This window comes from Populus trichocarpa, chromosome 4 (assembly GCF_000002775.5).
Source record: "Populus trichocarpa isolate Nisqually-1 chromosome 4, P.trichocarpa_v4.1, whole genome shotgun sequence".
Taxonomy (NCBI): Eukaryota; Viridiplantae; Streptophyta; class Magnoliopsida; order Malpighiales; family Salicaceae; genus Populus; species Populus trichocarpa.
In genome coordinates, this window is record NC_037288.2 from 20777932 (window position 1) to 20803161 (window position 25230).

A 25230-nucleotide genomic window follows, 5' to 3' on the forward strand; every position below is an offset into this window, starting at 1 on the left:
GCTCTGGAGTGCCCCATTTCAAATGGAAGATGATGAAATCTGATAAAAAATTTTAATGCAGGAGCTGTTCGATGAGGTACCTTGCAAGATTCCATATCTGCTTCTGATCTGATAAAACAATTTATTCCCAACCATTTTTTTTTGTTTTTCCCCTTGATCCCAGCAAGGGGATTAGGTCTAGGAAGTGTCACAGATGCTTTGGTGCTTTTAGAAAACACAGGATGCGGGTTTCCTACAGGTTGAGGTTTTCTTAGCCAACAATAAATCCAAATAAAAAAACCACAACAAAAACAGACACTAAGAGCAAATACATCCACATGTACGCTAGATTTTACGTGGAAAACCCTACTTCGAGGGAAAAACCACGGGAGCAACTCCGAGAAAAAATCCACTATAACAAAGGTTTAACAGCATTTGATTCTCACAGGAACAAATTCCTCACTCTCTCCAACAATGGGTTTCAAACAATAAGAAAGAGGTAAAGCTACGCTGTGTAGACGTGTTCTGAAAAGACCCAGAGAAGGAGTCCTCTCAACGATGAGAACCGTTCATGCGGTACAGCTCATTGCTGTGAATAACATGATGAAATTTGCCTGCAAATAGAAAACATATAGAAGCCTCTGAAAATCTAACGCTGGAATAAACCAAACCTGGAACAGGATTGTTCTATTTCATTTATTTGTAACAAAAGAAAACCGTTAGTAGAAAAGGCATACCTCCATACATTTGTTTTGCATCTGCATTATAAATGCATAGCATACAGCAATCCATTCGTGTATAGAAAATAAGTTGAAAGTAAAATGACAGTGTTCTGCGAGGAAACACACAGCTCACCACTGATTTGAGAAGCAGCCTTTCATTTGGCCTCTCCACAGGCTTGTAAAGTACAGTTTGCCCGCATAAATGAACATCAGACACCGAATTGCATCCAAGAATAATAAAATGCCTACAAGTCTCCTTCACTTGTATGTTAAAGATGATGAAACTGCATTTTGTACATCAAACTGAAATCAGAACTCGAAATTACTTTCTTATCTTAAGATAGTAGAATTGCAGGACACCCGTATGATAACAGAAATGCTGGAGAACAGTACCAGGCAAGCCTCCTCGTTTGATTGAAGACTGCATGTTGGAACCTAAGCCACCTTAAAATCTCGGATCCCTAATATTAAGTGATGGAGACTTGATACTTGCTCATGATAAAAAAAATTTATGTTGGAGTTGCAACTTGCAGGGGTTCCATCCTGGGCAACAGACCAGCCAAACTTAGTTCCTCAAGTTAATCCATTGCTTGCCTAGCAAAGTAAACAACAACAATAATAAAAAGTTGTTCTCCTTACAGATGCATGAGGTTGCATAGTATTTTAAGAAGAGGGAGAAAAATATGCAGGCATGTTTATGCTGTGCATGACTATGTGGATTAGTCCAATCCAAGCAAGCCTTTTAAATGATCCAATTGTTTATGTAGAATTTTTTCTTTCTTTTAATTTTCCTTGTCGTTACAGGAGTGTATGGAAAGAAAAAAGGACAAGTAAAAGTCCATTAATGCGTGAAGTATGGTGAGGAAGCAATAAACCTTGGACGTGATTATGGAGCAGATAAACCAAGAAAGAATACCTGATTCTCTGTTTTTTTTTTCTCGTTCAAATCCTGCATAACAAAAAACTGAAGAATCAACGGCATCTTACGAGATATCAACTTTGGGGATGTGGGCAATGATGGACCAATAATCTCCTTTCTCTTTCAAGCATCGTTCCTCCAGAAGAGGGCTGCTACAGATACGTATACATTCAAGTGAGAGAGGGAAGCCCTCCCTGGGGAAGAACCGGAGTATAGGGCACTCAAAAATGTTTAATACTTCAAGGGAGGTGAGGTGTTGGAGGCCTCTGGATATCGATTTAAGAATCTCCTGATTAGAGATCTCAAGAAAAGTTAACGAAGGGGGAAGCAGCAGACCTTCATCATCCGGAAAGCGATCCACATCCATTGTAGATTCGACTGAGAATCGTTTAAGAGAGGTGAGCAAGCGGAGTCCCCACTCAGATATTGGCAGTGAAATTTTGCAATTAAGAATTTTAAGTGAAGTCAGGTTAGGTGGCAAACCCCTTTCCATAAAGGAATCCAGACGGTGACAATTAGATATCCTTAAATCTTGAAGAGACTTGAGGCTATCCATGTGAGCGGGTAGGGACCTCAACTTTTCACAACGGTGTATTCCAAGAGAGATGAGATTTGGGAGGGGCAAGCCCTCTTTGGGGAACGACTTCAACTCATTGCACCCAAATATCTCCAACTCAGTGAGATGGAAGAGGAAATGCAGGGGTGGTAATGACGGTATTCTGCAATTGACAATAGTAAGTTCCTTTAGAGAAATAGGAAACTCGCCAGTTGGGAAGGATGTGGCAGATAAACTCTGTAGAATTAAATGCTCAAGATTAGAGCGAGACGTCTCCCTTGCATCACGTTGCAAAATCCCCTCCGGAAGAGACTCTTGGTTATCCCAGGAAATGTTCAAGAACTTGAGTGTTTTTGGCAACTTCCCCTTAGGAAGCGATTTTAGGGATGGACAAGCAGTAACCGACAGCGCTTCAAGAAGGCAGTGGTTACAATCGCTGTCGTTCACCATTGTCATCATTCCATCGGGCAACGATCTCAGAGAATCACAATTTGAAATCACAAGACGTTTGAGAGAGAGGGGCAAACCTGCTCCTTCAGAAAAGCACTCTAGTTTTCTGCATGCAAGTATTGTCAAGTCTCTGAGCGATGTGAGGCTGCACAGCCCATTTGCCAGCTTCTCCAAGTTACAACAGTCTTCCACTGTCAAAACCTCAAGATTGCAAGGCAAAATCCCTTCCTCACCCTCTACCAGCGACACGAGCTGCTCACATTCAACGATCTGTAAACGTTTTAAACTAGAAAGTTTGTCTAAATCAACCCCATCTTGCCACAAGTACGTCAATTCATTACAACATATAAGATCAAGATCTTCAAGCGCCACCAAGGCCTGCACGAGCTCTTCATGTAACCTTACAAGGCCGGAAATTTGAATTAAATGTAAGCTTGAGAGGGATGTTAGATCAGGCGCAGCTCTGAGAGAGAGAACCACCCCTTGACATTTTTCAACGTGAAGCTTTTTGAGGGAAGGAAGGCAACTTGGCAAATCTCCAATCAACCTCGGACAATTCATCAAGGTAAGCTCACTGAGTTTAGGAAATTTTCCCACAGTACTTTCATTGACACCGTCAGACCACAACCATTGCTCCCACCCCAACATATTTCTGATGTATAAAGTCACAAGAGATTGGAAATCCTCAGCATACACTTCTTTCACCCCATCCATTCCTTCCATGCTCAAATGCCTTAGAGCAGGGAGTTTTCCAACCGATGAAAGTGATGTGATCTTCCGACAAGTAGAAAGCTTTAGGTGCACAATTTTAGAGAAACAGCTATCCCCTATCCATGATGGAAACTCGGTACCGCCATATGATGTAACTGAAAGCTTTTCTAGACTTCGGTGAGGCTTTAATGAGTCGAGAACATGCAGTTCATTCCTTTCATTTCGTAGTGAATCATCAAAATTACTAATCCAATGCAAGGCTAAGTCACATAGACCTGCCTTCTCTTTCAGATTTGCAAGTTCTGCATCTCGAATATTCACCTTATGCAACCCCTCTATTTTAAGCTGCCCTTGTAAATGCGAAAGCTTCATCAACTCCGTTATCCCAAGCCCTTTTCCTTCTCCCACGATAAACTTAGGCAACATGCGAAGATTTATCAATTTGCTTATCTGCGGAGGCATCTCCTGCAACCCATCTGTATCTCTAATATCAAGGCACTGCAAATTAATTAAATTAACAACACATGCGGGCAACTCAACAAGCTTCCGGCACCCACGTAACCTCAAAGTCTGCAAGTTGAAGAGTTCACCCAACGATTCAGGTAATCTTTTAATCCAAGTATAGGACAAGTTAAGGTAACGTAAACGCTTTAAGGTACCAGTAGAATTTGGCAATTCCTCAACAGAATAACCAGCTAGTGACAAAGCCCTTAAACATTTTAATTTTGGCACTAAATCATCCAACACCTTGCTAGATAAGTGATAAGGGCTAAACTGTGATAAATAAGTTGGCAATGCTAAGAAGGTTCTCAAGTTCTTCATTTCATAGAAGACATCAAATCTTTGAGAAATGTCATATCTATGAGAAGTGAATGAAGAGTGGCGAACTGCAGCATATGATTCCACTGAGCATGGTTCCTTCTTCGTGTCATCCAAGTAGAAGCATATTTCTCCGCTTACGAACCGAGCAAGATCACTTATAAGATCATGCATTATAAATCGTGATATGTTGCTACTAGATCGTTGAAAAAACGACCTTGATGATAAATCACGAAAATATTCATGGCCTAAGTCTTTCATGTGCTTCTTTTTCATTTTTTGCATCAGAAAACCCTCTGCCATCCACAGGGAAACTAGCTCGCCCTCCTCGAACTCATAATCTTTAGGAAAGATCGCGCAGTAAGCAAAACACTGCTTCAAATGGGAAGGAAGATGACTATAGCTTAATCTCAAAGCTGAAAGAATGCCACTTTCAGTTTCTTGCAAATTCCACATCTCACTGCTCAAAATATCTTCCCACTCTTCAAGGTTCTGTTTATGGCGTAAGAGTCCTCCAAGTGTCTTGGCAACCAAAGGCAATCCTTACATTTTCCCACTATCTCTTCTCCTATTTCTTTCAATTCCAAATGAGCATCAAAATTTCTGGAATCCAAAGCATGTTGGGTAAATATGCGTAGACATTCATCAAATGATAGCCTTTCCAAAGTGTAAGCACGAACAGAGCCCATTTTTGAAGCAATGTCTTCAATACGAGTTGTGATGATGACTTTGCTCCCCCTTGCTCCTGCACTGAAGGGAAGAGAAAGGGCAGTCCAATCATCATAGTTGTTACTCCAAACATCATCCAGCACTATCAAAAACTTCTTTCCAGACAATTTGTCCTTCAATCTTTCTTGAAGAACATTTAAATCTTTATCTTCACAGCTTCCCAAGTGCTGGAGGATTGTTTTTGTTATCCTCGGAATGTCAAAATCATCAGAAACACAGACCCATGCTTTGCAATCAAACTTCACACTCTCATCATTGTAGACAAGTTGAGCAAGAGTTGTCTTCCCGATACCACCCATTCCAATTATTGGAATGACGGAGTACTCGAGGTTGCTAGCACCATCGTTCATCAACAATTCAAGTATGGCTTTCTTGTCATTGTCCCTCCCACAAACATCGGATTCTTTGACCAGTGATGTAGTCGCCCTTTTTTTCACTCCTTTTGACCTCTGTTCAGCCATGATTCCCACGTCGAGCTCATTTTTCTCTTTAGCAATTGCTTCTAGTCGTGTAGTTATGCCCCGCAGCCGGGACCCCCGTCCTCATATTAAGCTCAATAGCACTTGGATTCAGACCAGCACAACAAGTTGGGAGGAGCTTCCGGACAGTACTGCTGCTGGCTTGAGATTCTGCCCTCACCTTGCTTGCCAAAGCTTCTGTTTGAAACTCGTCCAGCACGTCCTCCACATCATAAGCCAAATCTCGGAGCTTGGTAAGCCAGATTTTCACAGTCGGACTTGTGATTGGCTTCTCTTCTGCATCCTTAAGAACTGCATCAATTTCTGACAGTCTTCGCTTCCACTTGTTAAGTTCTTTCTCCACTTGTGTTTTGCGTACGAAGTTCAGAAGTTCTCCAGAGGTTAACTTTCCAAGCAAGGGCTCAAGAAGAGCCGAGAGAAAGACTTCTCCAACAACTTCCATCCTGCTGAATGATGTCACAGATAAGATCAGATTTTTGGCCTAAACATTGACGGTACTCTAACTCAATAATAAGAAAAAGCTAAGAATCGAATGCTTCTGCTGTGTTGGGTGGATGTTTACATCATTAACAAGTTATCAAATATATGAAAAAATCACTTAAATTAGCAAAACACATGTCTGCAATTTTCTGCAGAATCAGCTATGAACAAGGGAGAGTTTTCTTTACACTGCAGATTTTTCGTTCCCTGTCTTCTCTTTTACAATTCCAGAATATTACAGCACCTTTATGCTTCCAAAATCATCACATCTTATCCTTACACTTGCTCATTTCAATCACCACGTAAACTAACTCCAATTACATTGACTTGGCATGCGTTACACTTATTAAAGTTAAGGTTAAAGTTCTGTAACATTCACAGCATATAAACCCCAACAGTATCAGAAGCCAATGAACTGCAAACAAAAAACACTGAACCCAGTTTATGAAACTAAATATAGTAGGTTATCATCGAGAGGATATTGGCATCACGAAGAATTATGTCATCTGCTTTTCAAACTTGCAAAACTACCCAGTAATGATATAGTTTATCAGAGTTTAAAAGATGAAAAAGAAACTAGTAGCCAAATTGTGGCTAGAGAGACCAAACGATAGATATAACATTCTTCTGTGAATTACCTGTTTTACACCGAGTAGCAAATCGATCTGTAAGTCCCTTGAAAACGGTAGATCGGTACTCTTTAGAAATTAATCTTAGGTACTGTAGCAAAAGAAGAAGGCAAAGATTGTGAAGAGGAGAGACAGAGAGCACTGATTGAGGAGTAACTAGTAAAGACAGAAGACACAAAAATTAAACAGAGGAGCGTACGCATGGTCTTGACTTCTTTACAGCACAAATAATTGAACACGGTCATATGGACCCGCCCTTATGAAATTCACTTGTCTCTCACTCTAGAATTTTACGGTAGCAATACCCCCACTACAAAAAAAAGATGTAAAAAAAAAAAATAAACCATTGATATGATTCCAATTCTCTTAATTGCCAAACATCGGCTGCCATAGTTTGAAGGGGAAGCTCCTTGACAAACTTCCGAAATTGTAAGTGATTTATATCTAATCTTCTTCGATGTTCGAAGAAGGGGAAGACGATAGGCTCTCATGAATATTGGACACATTAAGATTCTTCCATGAGCCAAACACCATCCGCGTCTTTGAAGTACCAGGAAAGTATCAAATGGTCTAATGGAGTTGAGGACTTGATAGCCAGCTTATAGCGAAAAGAAAAAAAATTAGGATTTCCTAAGCCTTTATATTATAGCTATATTAATCATTATGAATGCCAAAATTTTCTTAACTATTTTAAAAAATAACATGCAAAATTATTTAAATAGTAAATTAAACCGATTTAATTAATAAAATTCAAATCAAATAAAAATATGAAATCTAATTATGAAAAGAATTTGAAAATAACAAGAAAAATAAACAAAATTCCGAGTCAACAACTTCTAAACCTAATTTAGGCATGTTCTTGACCTCAGTTAGTGTCAGCAAAGTTTCAAGCTTGGACTTGATAATACTGTTTATTTCCGAGCACCCACCCAAGCTTGGAACCAAATATATACTCATCCTGCAGATTGCACAAGCTTGGACTACTGATTAATTATTCGAACGAATGTGATAGATCCTGTATTTCCTAATAATTTGAACTTCTACTTCCTCTTGAGGCTGTAGCTATGAGTTTTCTGCTTCCAGGACAAGACCATCAGAAGAAAATATAATTTTCATCCTCTTAATTTTAATCCTACAAAATAAAGAGAAAATAAAGTCATCTTGATATCTTCTTCTACACATGTTACTCACTTAGAGGATGTTTTGGGACATGTTTGGAATGGAGTTTCTTAAAATTTTAAATTTGTTTTGTTTAAAATTTTTTATATATATTTTTTATCGTTTTTGATATATTAATATCAAAACTATTTTTTTAAAAAAATAATTTAATATATTTTCAAATAAAAAACAATAATTACACCATATAAATCACTATTATTCTTTTTCAAGAGTTTACAAGGGAGACGCCATTTCCTCGCACACAGGATGTGACTAAAGAGAAACCACTTGGAAATGTCAAGCTGGGAAAAGAAGGGAAGGAAGCAGGTTCTTGCCTCTGATAATTATACAATTTTGAAAAAAGAAATTGAAAGAGAAAAATCAAAGATGAAGACTCACTGTCAAACTATAATGATTACGCATGGATAATTCATGACTTATATTTATCTGACATGAATTCAACCCAAACTCAATGGATTTGACATTAAATTACATGATTTAATGAGTTTTTTTTAGACCGTATCAATCTATGGATAATAAATAAAAAATATAAATAAATATTATCAAAACTAAGTCGAAACGATGCACATTTACATCCCTGCTAACATGTATTCTCATGGTGCAGAAGCATCTCGACGACTTTGCTCATGGTGGGGCTTGCATCTTTGACTTTCTCCACGCATTTCAACGCCAACGAAGAACCCATCTCGGCTCTGTCATATTCTCCGTCCAATGCCATTCCATTTCCATTGGCTCCATCTTTCTTTTCCCTCGCCGCCTATGTCCCACTATTGGTACAGCTTGGATAAGTATTATTATGGTGGGGGGGCTTGCATCTTTGTCTTTCTCCACGCATTTCAATGCCACCGAAGAACCCATCTTGGCTCTGTCATATTCTCCATTCCATTGGCTCCATCTTTCTTTTCCCTCGCCACTACAGCCAAGGATGAAGTCTATGAGATGACATGTGAAAACTTTATTTGTTTGTTTTCAGTAGACATTATTTGCTCTATTATTGCAGGGTGTTTAATCATGTAATGAATATTTTAGCTTTGAAACCTTGGAGTTGGCCCTTTCTAAGTATGATTGTAGTGTCTTTTAATAGATTTAAGACTTCTATATCTCATCTTCTACTTCAAAAAATATAGAAAGGATCCCTTTAAGTAGACTATAGGTCTAGGGAGGCCTATACTTGGAAAAATTTAAAACATTCTGTATGGGTCAAACGCCCATGATTAGGTTACAAATGAAAGTAAAGGAGAGCGCAAGAAATTGCATTAAATAAATTTTAAAAAAAAAGGGTAAAAAAAGAGTGCGTGCTATTGCCTTCTACCATTTCTTCTGAAATAAAGGAAACAAAAAATTTCAAGAAAAATCTCCTACAGACAAGGGGGTAGGGCACGCTGGAAAAATAATCTGCTGTCATAATCCAGAAAGAAGCTAGACAGAAAAGGCCACTCGGGTTCAAAATCCCAGCCATCAAGATTGAACATCAACTTGAAACCCATAATAAACTGAAATCAAGTAGACAAATGTTTGACTAATCCACCTACACTTCCAAGAAAATTGCTATTTGGTGAGCTCATCATCGTCTTCGCATCCCCCGTCCACGGCCACGGAAACCACCTCCCCCACGTCCACCCATAGCACTTGCAGCAGCTTCTCCCTGAGCACTTTCAGACTGCAACATCATTTATGATGGGAAACAATCAGCTTACCCGTAATATCAACGGTTACCATCCTGGTCAGCTCCACCACGAAGAACAATGGTGGCTGTCCTTCCAGAAGGGCATCCGCTGAAAATATTAAACCTCTCATTTCCAACTTGCTTTTCCTCAAAAATCTCACAAGTCCCAAGAACCTTTAGGCCAAACAACAGACAAGAATTAAAAAATTGAATGAAGAAAAGAAAATGTTAACAAGCATATACTGTATCGATTAAAACTTTTAACAGATTTTTCCAAATCAAGATAATCGCAAGACCTCATCAATTATGTTGTTGACAGTTGTCTGTACAGTTCCACCAGTTGCCGCAGCAACTCTTTGCAGATCTTCTTCACTTACACGACCAGCACAGAATATATCTCGATCAGCAAAATACTGTTACAGACAGGGTATCTAATTAATATGCCACTATTAATCCTAAGCAAATAGAAGAAATAAGAGTTTTCAGCAAGATAGATAGCCATACAGCTAAATAGTCACATCATTCTTCAATATTCCATATATTGAACTATCGATCAATATCATCAAAAAGGAGTATGCTGTGAAGTCCTATAAGACTAACATATGAATCATACAGAACTTTCTTGCACATGTCTGTGAAAATCTAGGAGAATTCAAGTAGACATAATCTGCAATTTATAAGGTGGTTACACCAACCCTGTTAGAATATAAATAGTAATTGTTTTTTTTTTTACAAAAAAAAGCATGCAATATTGGTGGAGAAAAAGTTTTATGACCAGAAAGACCAAAAAAAGCTTATACAAAAAAGACTACCAACTAAAAAATTAACCAAAACATAAGAGGATATACTGGCCATGCATTTTCAATCAGAAGTTCAAAATCTCAGAAATAGATCAGAGCATTTACGAAACAAAAGGCACCCACCTGTGTTGCCAGATCACCGATTGCAAGGCGTGAAAGAACCACTTTTGCCCCACTTTGCACACATTTATCCAACTTGTCATAAATGATATTCCATTCCGCATCAACAATGGACTGGTACTGAGATGGATCTGACAGCCTACAGCATGTGAAAAGTAGCATTGGCAATTTCAGTTATCAGCTCTCAAAAGAAATATCAACAACTAAGCCTAGATCCCGAAATAGTGGAGAGTTCTTAATAGGAATGTATAGTTTAAAATTTTTTTTTTAAAAAAAACGAAACCTACCTTATCTCAGCATTTTCTTTCTCAGATTTCAGCTCCAACTCAATGTTGAGTAAGAGCATCTTGGGATTCACAAACTTCTTTGGTTGTTGTTCAAACCCCGCATAAGAAAACGTCTTTTGAAAGGCAACACCATTAACCAGAAATGAATCTCGCATAGTACCACCTGGGACCTATGGGGGCAAACACAAATGTTCACTCAAGGAAATCAATTTTTTTTTTCATTATATACTAGCAACAGAAAATTTGCAAGTCCAGAATTTTTCATTTTTCATTATGGAGCCAGCAGCTCAGCACAACACCAGAATCTGAGAGAACTTTTGAGATGATGAACAAATGCATTACACAAAAAAACGGAGATTTCTATGTGCAGGTCCAGGATCTCATGTTGCCTAAATGCCTTAGACATTATATCGCCCACATGACTATGAACACCACAGATTCTCATCATAAAATGTCCTCAACAACATTTCAAAATCAAACCCACACGATTTCCTAAATTCTATGTCTTGAAGCCATTTATAAAACTGCCAATTATCACAGAATAACATGAAGAGTGAGACAAAAAAATATAGGAAGAAAAAATACAAAAGCATTTCCCAATAAGTTTACCTTCTTTATTCCAATCATATTTAGCCTGTCATCATTCCCAATTGCAATCACAGCATCCACGACCATTGATGCAAAGAACTCCTTCTCGCATAAGAAAGCGTCTTTCAAACAATAAGAAAGAGGTAAAGCTACGCTGTGTAGACGTGTGCTGAAAAGACCCAGAGAAGGAGTCCTCTCAACGATGAGAACCGTTCATGCGGTACAACTCATTGCTGTGAATAACATGATGAAATTTGCCTGCAAATAGGAAACGTGTAAAAGCCTCTGAAAATCTAACGCTGGAATATACTAAACCTGGAACAGGGTTGTTCTTTTTCATTTATTTGTAACAAAAGAAAACCGTTAGTAGAAAAGGCATACCTCCACACATTTTGCATCTGCATTACAAAAATTTAGTGTAGTTTGCCTAACTTTTTGCCACCTTCATAAATGCATAGCATACAGCAATCCATTAGTGTATAGAAAATAAGTTGAAAGTAAATGACAGTGTTTTGCGAGGAAACACACAGCTCACCACTGATTTGAGATGCAGCCTTTCATTTGGCCTCTGCACAGGCTTGTAAAGTACAGTTTGCCCGCATAAATGAACATCAGACACCGAATTGCATCCAAGAATAATAGAATGCCTGTAAGTCTCCTTAACTTGTATGTTAAAGATGATGAAACTGCATTTTGTACATCAAACTGAAATCAGAACTTGAAATTAATTTCTTATCTTAAGATAGTAGAATTGCATGACACCTGTGTGATAACAGAAACGCTGGAGAACAGTACCAGGCAAGCCTCCTTGTTTGATTGAAGACTGTCTGTCGGAACTTAAGCCGCCTTAAAATCTTGGATCCCTAATATTAAGTGATGGAGACTTGATACTTGCTCATGATCACAAAAAATTATGTTGGAGTTGCAACTTGCAGGGGTTCCATCCTGGGCAACAGACCAGCCAAACTTATTTCCTCAATTTAATCCATTGCTTGCCTAGCAAAGTAAACAATAATAATAAAAAAGGTTGTTCTCCTTACAGATGCATGAGGTTGCATAGCACATTTTAAGAAGAGGGAGAAAAATATGTAGGTATGTCTATGCTGTGCATGACTATGGACTAGTCCAATCCAAGCAAGCCTTTTAAATTATCCAATTGTTTATGTACATTTTTTCTTTCTTTTAATTTTTCTTGTCGTTACAGGAGTGTATGGAAAGAAAAAAGGAAGCAATAAACCTTGGATGTGATTATGGAGCAGATAAACCAAGAAAGAATACCTGATTATCTCACTTTTTTTCTCTTTCAAATCCTTCGGAACAAAGATATCAACTTTGGGGATGTGGGCAATGATGGACCAATAATCTCCTTTCTCTTTCAAGCATCGTTCCTCCAGAAGAGGGCTGCTACGGATACGTATACATCCAAGTGAGAGAGGGAAGCCCTCCCTGGGGAAGAACCGGAGTATAGGGCACTCAAAAATGTTTAATACTTCAAGGGAGGTGAGGTGTTGGAGGCCTCTGGATATCGATTTAAGATTCTCCTGATTAGAGATCTCAAGAAAAGTTAACGAAGGGGGAGGCAGCAGACCTTCATCATCCGGAAAGCGATCCACATCCATTGTAGATTCGACTGAGAATCGTTTAAGAGAGGTGAGCATGCGGAGTCCCCACTCAGATATTGGCAGTGAAATTTTGCAATTAAGAATTTCAAGTGAAGTCAGGTTAGGTGGCAAACCCCTTTCCGTAACATTTTTCAACGTGAAGCTTTTTGAGGGAAGGAACGCAACTTGGCAAATCTCCAATCAACCTCGGACAATTCATCAAGGTAAGCTCACTGAGTTTAGGAAATTTTCCCACAGTACTTTCATTGACACCGTCAGACCACAACCACTGCTCCCACCCCAACATATTTCTGATGTATAAAGTCACAAGAGATTGGAAATCCTCAGCATACACTTCTTTCACCCCATCCATTCCTTCTATGCTCAAATGCCTTAGAGCAGGGAGTTTTCCAACCGATGAAAGTGATGTGATCTTCCGACAAGTAGAAAGCTTTAGGTGCACAATTTTAGAAAAACAGCTATCCCCTATCCATGATGGAAACTCGGTACCGCCATATGATGTAACTGAAAGCTTTTCTAGACTTCGGTGAGGCTTTAATGAGTCGAAGACATGCAGTTCATTCCTTTCATTTCGCAGTGAATCATCAAAATTACTAATCCAATGCAAGGATAAGTCACATAGACCTGCCTTCTCTTTCAGATTTGCAAGTTCTGCATCTCGAATATTCACCTTATGCAACCCCTCTATTTTAAGCTGCCCTTGTAAATGCGAAAGCTTCATCAACTCCGTTATCCCAAGCCCTTTTCCTTCTCCCACGATAAACTTAGGCAGCATGCGAAGATTTATCAATTTGCTTATCTGCAGAGGCATCTCCTGCAACCCATCTGTATCTCTAATATCAAGGCACTGCAAATTAATTAAATTGACAACACATGTGGGCAACTCAACAAGCTTCCGGCACCCACGTAACCTCAAAGTCTGCAAGTTGAAGAGTTCACCCAACGATTCAGGTAATCTTTTAATCCAAGTATAGGACAAGTTAAGGTAACGTAAACGCTTTAAGGTACCAGTAGAATTTGGCAATTCCTCAACAGAATAACCAGCTAGTGACAATGCCCTTAAACATTTTAATTTTGGCACTAAATCATCCAACACCTTGCTAGATAAGTGATAAGGCCTTGACTGTGATAAATAAGTTGGCAATGCTAAGAATGTTCGCAAGTTCTTCATTTCATAGAAGACATCAAATCTTTGAGAAATGTCATATCTATGAGAAGTGAATGAAGAGTGGCGAACTGCAGCATATGATTCTACTGAGCATGGTTCCTTCTTCGTGTCATCCAAATAGAAGCATATTTCTCCACTTACAAACTGAGCAAGATCACTTATAAGATCATGCATTATAAATCGTGATATCTTGCTACTAGATCGTTGAAAAAACGACCTTGATGATAAATCACGAAAATATTCATGGCCTAAGTCTTCCATGTGCTTCTTTTTCATTTTTTGCTTCAGAAAACCTTCTGCCATCCACAGGGAAACTAGCTCGCCCTCTTCGAACTCATAATCTTTAGGAAAGATTGCGCAGTAAGCAAAACACTGCTTCAAATGGGAAGGAAGATGATTATAGCTTAATCTCAAAGCTGAAAGAATGCCACTTTCAGTTTCTGGCAAATTCCACATCTCACTGCTCAAAATGTCTTCCCACCCTTCAAGGTTCTGCTTATGGCGTAAGAGTCCTCCAAGTGTCTTTGCAATCAAAGGCAATCCTTTACATTTTTCCACCATCTCTTCTCCTATTTCTTTCAATTCCAAATGAGCATCAAAATTTCTGGAATCCAAAGCATGTTGGGTAAATATGCGTAGACATTCATCAAATGATAGCCTCTCCAAAGTGTAAGCACGAACAGTGCCCATTTTTGAAGCAATGTCTTCACTACGAGTTGTGATGATGACTTTGCTCCCCCTTGCTCCTGCACTGAAGGGAAGAGAAAGGGCAGTCCAATCATCATGGTTGTTACTCCAAACATCATCCAACACTATCAAAAACTTCTTTCCAGACAATTTTTCCTTCAATCTTTCTTGAAGAACATTTAAATCATTATCTTCACAACTTTCCAAGTGCTGGAGAATTGTTTTTGTTATCCTCGGAATGTCAAAATCATCAGAAACACAGACCCATGCTTTGCAATCAAACTTCACTCTCTCATCATTGTAGACAAGTTGAGTAAGAGTTGTCTTCCCGATACCACCCATTCCAATTATTGGAATGACGGAGTACTCAAGGTTGCTAGCATCATCGTTCATCAACAATTCAAGTATGGCTTTCTTGTCATTGTCCCTCCCACAAACATCGGATTCTTTGACCAGTGATGTAGTCGCGCTTTTTTTCACTCCTTTTGACCTCTGTTCAGCCATGATTCCCACGTCGAGCTCATTTTTCTCTTTAGCAATTGCTTCTAGTCGTGTAGTTATGCCCCGCAGCCTGGACCCCGTCCTCATATTAAGCTCAATAGCACTTGGATTCAGACCAGCACAACAAGTTGGGAGGAGCTTCCGGACAGTACTGCTGCTGGCTTGAGATTCTGCCCTCATCTTGCTTGCCAAAGCTTCTGTTTGAAACTCGTCCAGCACGTCCTCCACATCATAAGCCAAATCTCGGAGCTTGGTAAGCCAGATTTTCACAGTCGAATTTATGATTTGCTTCTCTTCTGCATCCTTAAGAACTGCATCAATTTCTGACAGTCTTAGCTTCCACTTGTTAAGTTCTTTCTCCACTTGCGTTTTGCGTACGAAGTTCAGAAGTTCTCCAGAGGTCAACTTTCCAAGCAAAGGCTCAAGAAGAGCCGAGAGAAAGACTTCTCCAACAACTTCCATCCTGTTGAATGACGTCACAGATAAGATCAATTTTTTTTGCCTAAACAATGAGGGTAGTCTAACTCAATTTCACCTACAAGACTAAGAATTGTCAAAAACGTAAAAAAAAAAATATAAGAAAAAGCTAAGAATCCATTGCATCTGTTGTGTTGGGTGGATGTTTACGTCATTAACAAGTTATCAAATATACGAAAAAAATCACTTAAATTAGCAAAACACATGCCTGCAATTTTCTGCAGAATCAGCTATGAACAAGGGAGAGTTTTTTCTTTACACTGCAGATTTTTCGTTCCCTGTCTTCTCTTTTACAATTCCAGAATATTACAGCACTTTTATACTTCCAAAATCATCACATCTTATCCTTACACTTGCTCATTTCAATCACCACGTAAACTAGCTCCAATTACATTGACTAAGCATACGTTACACTAATTAAAGTTAAGGTTAAAGTTCTGTAACATTCACAGCATATTAACCCCAACAGTATCAAAAGCAACCTGGCAAAAGCCAATGAACCGCAAACAAAAAACACTGAACCCGGTTTATGAAACTAAATATAGTAGGTTATCATCGAGAGGATATTGGCATCACGAAGAATTATGTCATCAGCTTTTCAAACTTGAAAACTACCCAGTAATGATATAATTTAGCAGAGTTTAAAAGATGAAAAAGAAACTAGTAGCCAAATTGTGGCTAGGGAGACCAAACGATAGATATAGCATTCTTCTGTGCATTACCTGTAAGTCCCTTGAAAACGGTAGATCACTACTCTTTAGAAACTAATCTTAGGTACTGTGGCAAAAGAAGAAGGCAAAGAGGAGAGACAGAGAGCACTGATTGAGGAGTAACTAGTAAAGACAGAGAAGACACAAAAATAAAAGAAAGGAGCATACGCATGGTCTTGCCTTCTTTCCAGCACAAAAGCAGAGAGATACTGTCTTTCTTAAGAAATTGAACAGTCATTCTTGCTGGCGTCAGAAGCTTTTCAAGTTCAAAAGCAGAGAGATACTGTCTTTCTTAAGAAATTGAACATAGTCATTCTTGCTGGCGTCAGAAGCTTTTCAAGTTCAACAATTATATTATAAAATAATAAAACTAAAATATGGACCCGCCCTTATGAAATTCACTTGTCTCTCACTCTAGAATTTTAGGCTAGCAATACCCCCAAGATGTCAAAAAAAAAAAAAACCATTGACAAGATTCCAATTCTTGTAATTGACAAACATCCGGCTGCCCATAGTTTGAAGGGAAGCTCCCTGACAAACTTCAGAAATTGTTAGTGATTTCTATCCAATCTTCTTCGATGTTCGAAGAAGGGGAAAACGATAGACTCTCATGAATGGACATATTAAAATTTTTCCATGAGCCAAACACCATCCACGTCTTTGAAGTTTGAAGTACCAGGAACCAGGAAAGTATCAAATGGTCAAATGGAAGGACTTGTGACGCAGCTTATAGCGAAAAGAAAAAAAAAACTAGGATTTCCTAAGCCCTTATATTATAGCTATATTAATCATTATGAATGTCAAAATTTTCTTAACTATTTTAAAAAATAACATACAAAACTATCTAAATAGTAAATTAAACCGATTTAATTAATAAAATCCAAATCAAATAAAAATCTATAATCTAATTATGAAAGGAATTTGAAAATAACAAGGAAAATAAATAAAATTTAGAATCAACAACTTCCAATCCTAATTTAGGCATGTTCTTGAGTGCTAGCAATGTTTCAACCCAATTCAAATATCATTCCAAAAGTTTATGTTTGATGGAGACAAAAGCTAGAAAGATGGGAAATTAATCACAGAAAAAGATGGGTTTGATGAGTGAAAAGGATTGCAAGCTTGAACTCTAAAATACAGTTTATTTCTCTAAATTAAAGCAAATAAAGTTTGCCTTTTAAAGAGGTTAGAACTCCTTTAAATAGGTTAGAAAATCGATCTTTACTAGATAACAAATTAAAATCATGAAACATAAAGGAAATATAGCATAAAATTCAAAACTAAACATAAAATTCATGAAAATAAATAATATTGACACAAACAAGATCCTTGTAGCCTAATTTGAGTAGTAGTGGGAAAGGCAACAATGTGTATTTTATAAGGAATAGAGTATCTAGAACCTTGTTGAAAAATTCATGTTTGATCTAATAGATAAATAAAAAAATATGATTATTTTTAACCACTATATTAATTTAGCATAATCAGATCTTTTCTTGATTAAAATTATATTTCATTAATTCATAAAAACAACTAATAGGTCATCCATACAATCTGATTGGAATATATTCTCATCTAGTTGAGTAAGATTTATAAATAAAAAATTTTGTGTGTGTGTGTGTGTGTTAGACTGATAATAAAGATACTTAATTTATAATCACAAAGACGTCATGCTAAATGAAAGATGTTTAATAAAAATCTAGAATTTATATATGTTTAAAACTATAAGGATGTAAAAGCATAACTAAAAACAAATATGTTTTCAATACAAAAATAATAATAAAATATTAGCATGCATACTAAACATATATTTAAACTTACAATTCATGTTGTATACTAATAATAAAATTAATTATGTTTAAATTAAAATAAGAATAGTACTTAAAAATTATTAAATTATGCTTAAATAGTACTTAACTGTTTAATTACTTTAAAATAATAAATTATTTATTATAAAAATTTTATTATTTTTTATTTTTACAACTAGAATGTTTTAAATATTACTTGATATAAAATAAAATCTTAGCACGCTTAAATTTTGTTTTCAAAAGTTTACAAGGGAGACGCCGTTTCCTCGCACACAGGATGTGACTAAAGAGAAACCACTTGGAAATGTCAAGCTGGGAAAAGAAGGGAAGGAAGCAGGTTCTTGCCTCTGATAATTATACAATTTTGAAAAAAGAAATTGAAAGAGAAAAATCAAAGATGAAGACTCACTGTCAAACTATAATGATTACGCATGGATAATTCATGACTTATTTATCTGACATGAATTCAACCCAAACTCAATGGACTTGACATTAAATTACATGATTTAATGAGTTTTTTTCAGACCGTATCAATCTATGGATAATAAATAAAAAAATATAAATATATATTATCAAAACTAACTCGAAACGATGCACATTTACATCCCTGCTAACAGTTATTCTCATGGTGCAGAAGCATCTCGACGACTTTGCTCATGGGGGGGCTTGCATCTTTGTCTTTCTCCACGCATTTCAACGCCAACGAAGAACCCATCTCGGCTCTGTCATATTCTCCGTCCAATGCCATTCCATTGGCTCCATCTTTCTTTTCCCTCGCCGCCTATGTCACCGATCTTCTGTGCCCTATCTCCCCACTATTTGGTACAGCTTGGACCAGGTGAATTGCCCGCGCGATGCCGCGGGTTGTTATGTGAACATTTCGAGAGGCTCATTAAAGATTTTTAAGAGCATGAGAGCCCCCTCATGCAATCGGGTATTTATTGAGACACTTGGATGCTGACCTATCTTGAGTTTTATGGCCTGCATTATGTTGATAGGACAAGGATACGAAAAACACACATAAAAGAGAGGTGAGCCTAGTAGCTTACACTGGAGTTCCCAAATTCACTTTCAATACCAGTTGTGTAAGAGTTCCCCTCGCCGTGATCTTGATCGTGACTATAAATTCTACTGTTTAAAAATATAATTATAGTTGTTTTTCAAAATATTTTTATTTAAAAATATATTAAAATAATATATATTTTTTATTTTTTTAAAATTATTTTTAACATCAGCACATCAAAATAATCTAAAAACACCAAAAAATATTAATTTAAAATAAAAAAAATAAAATAATTTTAATTTTTTTCAAAAACGCTTTTAAAACACAGAAACAAACAAAGCCCTTGCCCTCAAACTCAACTATAAACCATAGTTATTAAACCCAGTGTGAGTAGTCAAATCTCAGGTCACATAGGTTGAGTCAAGAAGGTCACATAGGTTGACTCAAGAAGATAAAAAAAATTGTTTGAGATTTTAATATCTTATATGAATATAAAGAATGTATGCAAATGTATATTATAAAAAAAATATGAGACATGAAGTAGGATGAGGAATCTTCACACAATCAATGAGGTTACAAATGTAAGTAAAGGGGAGCGCAAGAAATTGCGTTAAATAAAAAAGGGTAAAAAAAGAGTGAGTGATATTGCCTTCTACCATTTCTTCTGAAATAAAGGAAACAAAAATTTCAACAAAGATCTCCTACAGACAAGGGGGTAGGGCATGCAGGAAAAATAATCTGCTGCCATAATCCAGAAAAAGCCACTCGGGTTCAAAATCCCAGACATCAAGATTGAACATCAACTTGAAACCCATAATAAACTGAAATCAAGTAGACAAAAGTTTGACTAATCCACCTACACTTCCAAGAAAATTGCTATTTGGTGAGCTCATCGTCTTCGCATCCCCCGTCCACGGCCACGGAAACCACCTCCCCCACGTCCACCCATAGCACCTGCAGCAGCTTCTCCCTGAGCGCTTTCAGACTGCAACATCATATATGATGGGAAACAATCAGCTTAAAAACAGAAATGCATGAATAGAGAGGTTCATGTTATTTTCAGATCCGATTTAACTTGGCACAAGCTCCACATTATGATCTGATAGGAACATTAATACAAACATTTAAAACACTTTTTTGAATGCAGAGTGACATAAATATCTTAATATGCACTATGTTGTAGCATATTTCACTAGTACTTCGAATAACCACAGTACATATATTAGCTAAAATAAGTGTGGCAACTTATTATTCAAAGAAGCAAACCACCATTATCCAAGGAACTCAAAATAATATTTCATTTCTTTACCTTGGGATTCTTTACTGTCTCATCCACACTTAAAATAAGACAAGCAGCCTCCGTAGCAGCATTTATAGCATTGATCTGGGTTGAGGATTTAAATCACATACAAGTCAGCAGGCAGAAATGAAAAGGGCAACAGAGTAATTCATCGATAATCAGTATTCATAATCAAATTGTTGAAGATAGACACGCACCTTCACAACTGAAGGCTCCCAAACAAAGTTTGAAAATGAATCTGCAATTCCACCGGTGTTGATATCCACTCCATACGGTGCACCCTCACCTGTAATAAAAGCATTCAAGCAATGCCATATGAAACATATTTCAAAAGGCAATTCCAACAAGTTAAAGACCTACCAGATGGAAGTGCATGTTTCTGCCTTAGTTTGTTCAGCACATCAGTTGCATCAAACCCGGCATTATCACATAGTTGTCGTGGGATAACCTGCAACATGAGTGCAGTATACCTTGTTAAGTTTATAATCTAAGCCCATACTTTAATCTAAAATGTTTTGTGGTGCAACACCAATACAAAAAAAAGGTCCTACACCTCTCATTTTGTTAACCAGGGAGTGATAGACTAGCTAACTCTCGCATGAACTCTACTTTAGGTGGGGCTCTGGGGGCAAAACATTTGCATGGAATGCTCAATAATGGGAGTTGGAATCAGCAGTGCTACATTTTTTAGTTACTTTTCAACCAAGCACATAATCACAGGGAGGAATGACGTCATAGAAGAGGGGCTAACAGAGTGTTGTATTAGAAATATGGGAAAACAATATGATGTGGCTTTTCACCAACGCAATAGCAGGTAAAATACATAATCTTTCGAACATTTTTAATATAAACTAAGCAAGCTCGCAAAATTGATTCCCTAGCAAATCAAGATTGGTAGATCATAATAAAGATGGTCATTTTCACAATTTTGAAACCACATGCATGTAGTCCATGCCACAAAGATTGAATATTTAATATTACCACACTACTAGCTAATTACCTCAAGGGCTTTTGCATAAGAGTTGATAAACAGTTGAGACTTCCCAGCTATAGTGCGAGCATGCTGCCTCAAGTACCGACTTATTTCCATCTGCCATGCAAATCACAGGTTTAGTCACTACCGAACACAATGTCTCCAAATATTATAATCATGATGCATCACTCATAATAGGATTCATACATCTATAGCACCACCACCAGCAACAACAGTTGAGTTCTTCATAGCTCTTCTGACTATCATGATTGCGTCATGTAAACTCCGTTCAGCCTCCTCAATGAACTGATAATGACAGTATAATGGAAAACCAGAGTCAGAATAGAACCAACGCACCACAGGTACCCATAATATCAACGGTTACCTACCTGGTCAGCTCCACCACGAAGAACAATGGTGGCTGTCCTTCCAGAAGGGCATCCGCTGAAAATATTAAACCTCTCATTTCCAACTTGCTTTTCCTCAAAAATCTCACAAGTCCCAAGAACCTTTAGGCCAAACAACAGACAAGAATTAAAAAATTGAATGAAGAAAAGAAAATGTTAACAAGCATATACTGTATCGATTAAAACTTTTAACAGATTTTTCCAAATCAAGATATCGCAAGACCTCATCAATTATGTTGTTGACAGTTGTCTGTACAGTTCCACCAGATGCCGCAGAAACTCTTTGCAGATCTTCTTCACTTACACGACCAGCACAGAATATATCTCGATCAGCAAAATACTGTTACAGACAGGGTATCTAATTAATATGCCACTATTAATCCTAAACAAATAGAAGAAATAAGAGTTTTCAGCAAGATAGATAGCCATACAGCTAAATAGTCACTATTCCATATGTTGAACTCTCGATCAATATTATCAAAAAGAAGTATACTGTGAAGTCCTATGAGACTAACATATGAATCATACAGAACTTTCTTGCACACGTCTTTGAAAATCTAAGAGAATTCAAGTAGACATAATCTGCAATTTATAAGGTGGTTACACCAACCCTGTTAGAATATAAATAGTAATTGTTTTTTTTTTTACAAAAAAAAGCATGCAATATTGGTGGAGAAAAAGTTTTATGACCAGAAAGACCAAAAAAAGCTTATACAAAAAAGACTACCAACTAAAAAATTAACCAAAAAATAAGAGGATATACTGGCCATGCATTTTCAGAATAGAATCAGAAGTTCAACATCTCAGAAATAGATCAGAGCATTTACGAAACAAAAGGCACCCACCTGTGTTGCCAGATCACCGATTGCAAGGCGTGAAAGAACCACTTTTGCCCCACTTTGCACACATTTATCCAACTTGTCATAAATGATATTCCATTCCGCATCAACAATGGACTGGTACTGAGATGGATCTGACAGCCTACAGCATGTGAAAAGTAGCATTGGGAATTTCAATCATCAGCTCTCAAAAGAAATATCAACAACAACTAAGCCTAGATCCCGAAATAGTGGGGAGTTCTTAATAGGAATGTATAGTTTAATTTAAAAAAAAAAAAAAAAACGAATCCTACCTTATCTCAGCATTTTCTTTCTCAGATTTCAGCTCCAACTCAATGTTGAGTAAGAGCATCTTGGGATTCACAAACTTCTTTGGTTGTTGTTCAAACCCCGCATAAGAAAACGTCTTTTTAAAGGCAACACCATTAACCAGAAATGAATCTCGCATAGTACCACCTGGAACCTATGGGGGCAAACAAAAATGTTCACTCAAGGAAATCAATTTTTTTTTTCATTATATACCAGCAACAGAAAATTTGCAAGTTCAGAATTTTTCATTTTTCATTATGGAGCCAGCAGCTCAGCACAACACCAGAATCTGAGAGAACTTTTGAGATGATGAACAAATACATTACAAAAAAAAATGGAGATTTCTATGTGCAGGTCCAGGATCTCATGTTGCCAAACTGCCTTAAACATTATAACGCCCACGTGACTATGAACACCACAGATTCTCATCATAAAATGTCCTCAACAACATTTCAAAATCCAACCCACACGATTTCCTAAATTCTATGTCTTGAAGCTATTTATAAAACTGCCAATTATCACAGAATAACATGAAGAATGAGACAAAAAAACATAGGAAGAAAAAATACAAAAGCATTTCCCAGTAAGTTTACCTTCTTTATTCCAATCATATTTAGCCTGTCATCATTCCCAATTGCAATCACAGCATCCACGACCATTGATGCAAAGAACTCCTTCTCACCACCAATAAGTTTTGATGATAGTGTTGTAGCAGCACATTTAGCCAATAAACTTTTCTTTTCCTCTAGACTTTTACCCTCTATGCTAACAGCTAGTTCTTTGACCTTCTCAATTGCCTATAACATCATTTTCAATATTTAAGATGCCAGAAAGCAAGTCCTAACATGTCAACCACAAACATAACAATCACATACCAAATTGCATGCAGTTCTATAACTACGTATTAAGTTTTGTGGGTGGACTCCTTCCTCTACAAAAGGTTTAGCCTCTTTCAAAAACTCCCCTGCAAGTAGAACTACAGTAGTTGTTCCATCGCCAACCTGCGGCATAACAAAAGAGACGGTTTAACTTTAATCTTCAACAATAAACAGCCCATAAATCCTTTCACAAAAAACTATTGGAGTTCCCAAAAAAGTAAGCTTCTAATATATAGTAAGGAAACATGTTTGAAAAATCTCTCCCCTATTAGCAAACACAATAAATTTCCACAAAAAAAAAAAAACTCTGGCACCCTCCTTAACCTTCACAATTTCTCATTCAAAACAAAAACAGTACTCCCACACTAATTCTCCAACAAAATAATCTTCCTCCAGCCAAAAACACGAGTCGCCTCATCCTATTTTACATTCCAGTATCACATTCACTCGAAAAATCACATTAACAATCAATTCAAACGACATACAAAACATTAAAAAAAACGCCACTTTTTCAACCACAAAACCCTGAGGGAAAAAAAAACACTACATTTCAATCTCCATTATCTAAAGAAATTTTTAAAAAATAAGAGCAAAAACTTAAAAAAAAAAATCAACAAAAATTTAAAATATAAATTAATTACTTGATTACCTCAGAGTCCTGAGACTTGGCGATATCAACGAGGATCTTAGAGGCAGGATGAATAATGTCGAGCAATTTCATAATCGTGGCGCCGTCATTAGAAATGGTGACATTTCCTTTATCGTCGTGGATCAATTTATCCATACCACGAGGTCCTAACGTCGTCCTCACTACATCCGCCACCGCCGTGCACGCGTTTATGTTGCTTACTAACTGCGCTTTCCCTTGCGACGTGTCGGTTCCTTCTTTCAGCAGTATGATCTGCGGTTGCTGCTCTCGTTTCAAAACACAAACAGAGTCGGTCAGTTCAGTCACTCAGTTAGTTAGTTACTCAGTTACTGATTACATGTCAGAATACAGAAAAATTGATCGCTTACCATCATGGCTGCCATTGTTGCAGATTCAGAGAGATAGAGAGAGGGAGAGGGAGTAGAGAAGGGAGGGAGGGAAGGAGGGAGGGGGAGCTAGGGTTTTGTATGTGTTTTTTGAGTGTAACTTTTCTTTTTCCCTTCTAATTTTCTGGTTGTTTCTAGCTTCTATCTCCCTCTCTCTCTCCCCGTCTGTTTGGGTTAAAAAGTTATAAACTTGAAAAACTCCAAACACGTCCCTCATGTATGAAAGTAATATCGATTGAATCCCTAAGTAGCTTTTATTGTTAAATTTGAGTCCCTGCTCATTTTCCGTCCATGAATTCTGTAAATTCTGTGCACACGATTTGAAGTACGTCTTTTAAGGTTTAATGGCATTTTTAGTCCTTGGGTTATTACAGTTTTCGCACATTAAATCTAGTAGTTCTGA

The 25230-nt window shown here is 37.3% G+C and overlaps 4 protein-coding genes and 1 long non-coding RNA gene across 11 annotated transcripts; 1 reads left to right on the top strand and 4 right to left on the bottom strand.

Annotated features, from left to right (window-relative positions):
- Positions 1–298: 298 nt before the first annotated feature.
- LOC112327290 (putative disease resistance RPP13-like protein 1) lies at positions 299–16456 on the bottom strand. 4 transcript variants are annotated; one of them, XM_024599685.2, is made up of 6 exons: positions 16291–16456; positions 14121–15554; positions 1618–4373; positions 1095–1244; positions 717–985; positions 299–593 (listed from the first exon to the last, which is right to left on the bottom strand). In XM_024599685.2, exons 2-3 carry the CDS (start codon positions 15551–15553, stop codon positions 1685–1687), a joined length of 4122 nt encoding a protein of 1373 aa, XP_024455453.2. In that variant the 5' UTR covers position 15554; positions 16291–16456; the 3' UTR covers positions 299–593; positions 717–985; positions 1095–1244; positions 1618–1684. The 4 variants fall into 4 exon arrangements, with proteins under 4 accessions (XP_024455453.2, XP_024455452.2, XP_052308513.1 ...); XM_024599684.2 differs by having other exon boundaries at positions 835–985; positions 1095–1295; XM_052452553.1 differs by having other exon boundaries at positions 299–985; positions 1095–1295.
- On the bottom strand, positions 5342–6666 carry LOC18098049 (putative disease resistance RPP13-like protein 1). 2 transcript variants are annotated; one of them, XM_024600152.2, is made up of 2 exons: positions 6483–6666; positions 5342–5807 (listed from the first exon to the last, which is right to left on the bottom strand). In XM_024600152.2, the coding sequence occupies exon 2, from the start codon at positions 5804–5806 to the stop codon at positions 5375–5377; it is 432 nt and encodes a 143-aa protein (XP_024455920.2). In that variant the 5' UTR covers position 5807; positions 6483–6666; the 3' UTR covers positions 5342–5374. The 2 variants fall into 2 exon arrangements, with proteins under 2 accessions (XP_024455920.2, XP_052308518.1); XM_052452558.1 differs by having other exon boundaries at positions 5342–5810.
- On the bottom strand, positions 8879–24989 carry LOC18098052 (T-complex protein 1 subunit eta). Of its 3 annotated transcripts, none has more exons than XM_052452556.1 (15): positions 24810–24989; positions 24442–24702; positions 23790–23915; positions 23508–23711; positions 22899–23068; positions 22612–22747; positions 21990–22106; positions 21749–21868; positions 21567–21665; positions 21387–21476; positions 20747–20834; positions 20584–20672; positions 20396–20470; positions 19969–20071; positions 8879–9218 (listed from the first exon to the last, which is right to left on the bottom strand). In XM_052452556.1, the coding sequence occupies exons 1-14, from the start codon at positions 24822–24824 to the stop codon at positions 19976–19978; spliced, it is 1686 nt and encodes a 561-aa protein (XP_052308516.1). In that variant the 5' UTR covers positions 24825–24989; the 3' UTR covers positions 8879–9218; positions 19969–19975. The 3 variants fall into 3 exon arrangements, with proteins under 3 accessions (XP_052308516.1, XP_052308515.1, XP_006384733.1); XM_052452555.1 differs by having other exon boundaries at positions 8879–9180; positions 19943–20071; XM_006384671.3 differs by lacking the exon at positions 8879–9218 and having other exon boundaries at positions 19712–20071.
- On the bottom strand, positions 8934–12777 carry LOC18098050 (T-complex protein 1 subunit eta). Its single transcript, XM_052452557.1, has 9 exons — positions 12392–12777; positions 11909–12109; positions 11649–11799; positions 11495–11555; positions 11135–11371; positions 10526–10695; positions 10242–10377; positions 9615–9731; positions 8934–9492 (listed from the first exon to the last, which is right to left on the bottom strand). Exons 5-9 carry the CDS (start codon positions 11198–11200, stop codon positions 9358–9360), a joined length of 624 nt encoding a protein of 207 aa, XP_052308517.1. The 5' UTR covers positions 11201–11371; positions 11495–11555; positions 11649–11799; positions 11909–12109; positions 12392–12777; the 3' UTR covers positions 8934–9357.
- LOC127905247 (uncharacterized) lies at positions 12083–13299 on the top strand. The gene is made up of 2 exons (XR_008059109.1): positions 12083–12205; positions 12318–13299. It is a non-coding gene; the product is annotated as an uncharacterized LOC127905247 (long non-coding RNA).
- Positions 24990–25230: the final 241 nt, after the last annotated feature.

Bases quoted from the DNA above. Each gene is read 5' to 3' on its own strand.
- LOC18098049 (XM_024600152.2), bottom strand. From the start codon at position 5,806: ATGGAAGTTGTTGGAGAAGTCTTTCTCTCGGCTCTTCTTGAGCCCTTG.
- LOC18098050 (XM_052452557.1), bottom strand. From the start codon at position 11,200: ATGGTCGTGGATGCTGTGATTGCAATTGGGAATGATGACAGGCTAAAT. The intron at 10,696-11,134 runs GTAAACTTATTG...TTGCCCCCATAG, and splicing joins ATATGATTGGAATAAAGAAG to GTCCCAGGTGGTACTATGCG. The intron at 9,732-10,241 runs GTGGGTGCCTTT...TGTCTGTAACAG, and splicing joins TCGGTGATCTGGCAACACAG to TATTTTGCTGATCGAGATAT.
- LOC112327290 (XM_024599685.2), bottom strand. From the start codon at position 15,553: ATGGAAGTTGTTGGAGAAGTCTTTCTCTCGGCTCTTCTTGAGCCTTTG. The intron at 4,374-14,120 runs GTCGTTTTTTCA...TTTATCATCAAG, and splicing joins TTTCGTGATTTATCATCAAG to GTCGTTTTTTCAACGATCTA.
- LOC18098052 (XM_052452556.1), bottom strand. The intron at 23,916-24,441 runs GTAATCAAGTAA...GTTATGCCGCAG, and splicing joins CCAAGTCTCAGGACTCTGAG to GTTGGCGATGGAACAACTAC. The intron at 23,069-23,507 runs GTAAACTTACTG...TTGCCCCCATAG, and splicing joins ATATGATTGGAATAAAGAAG to GTTCCAGGTGGTACTATGCG.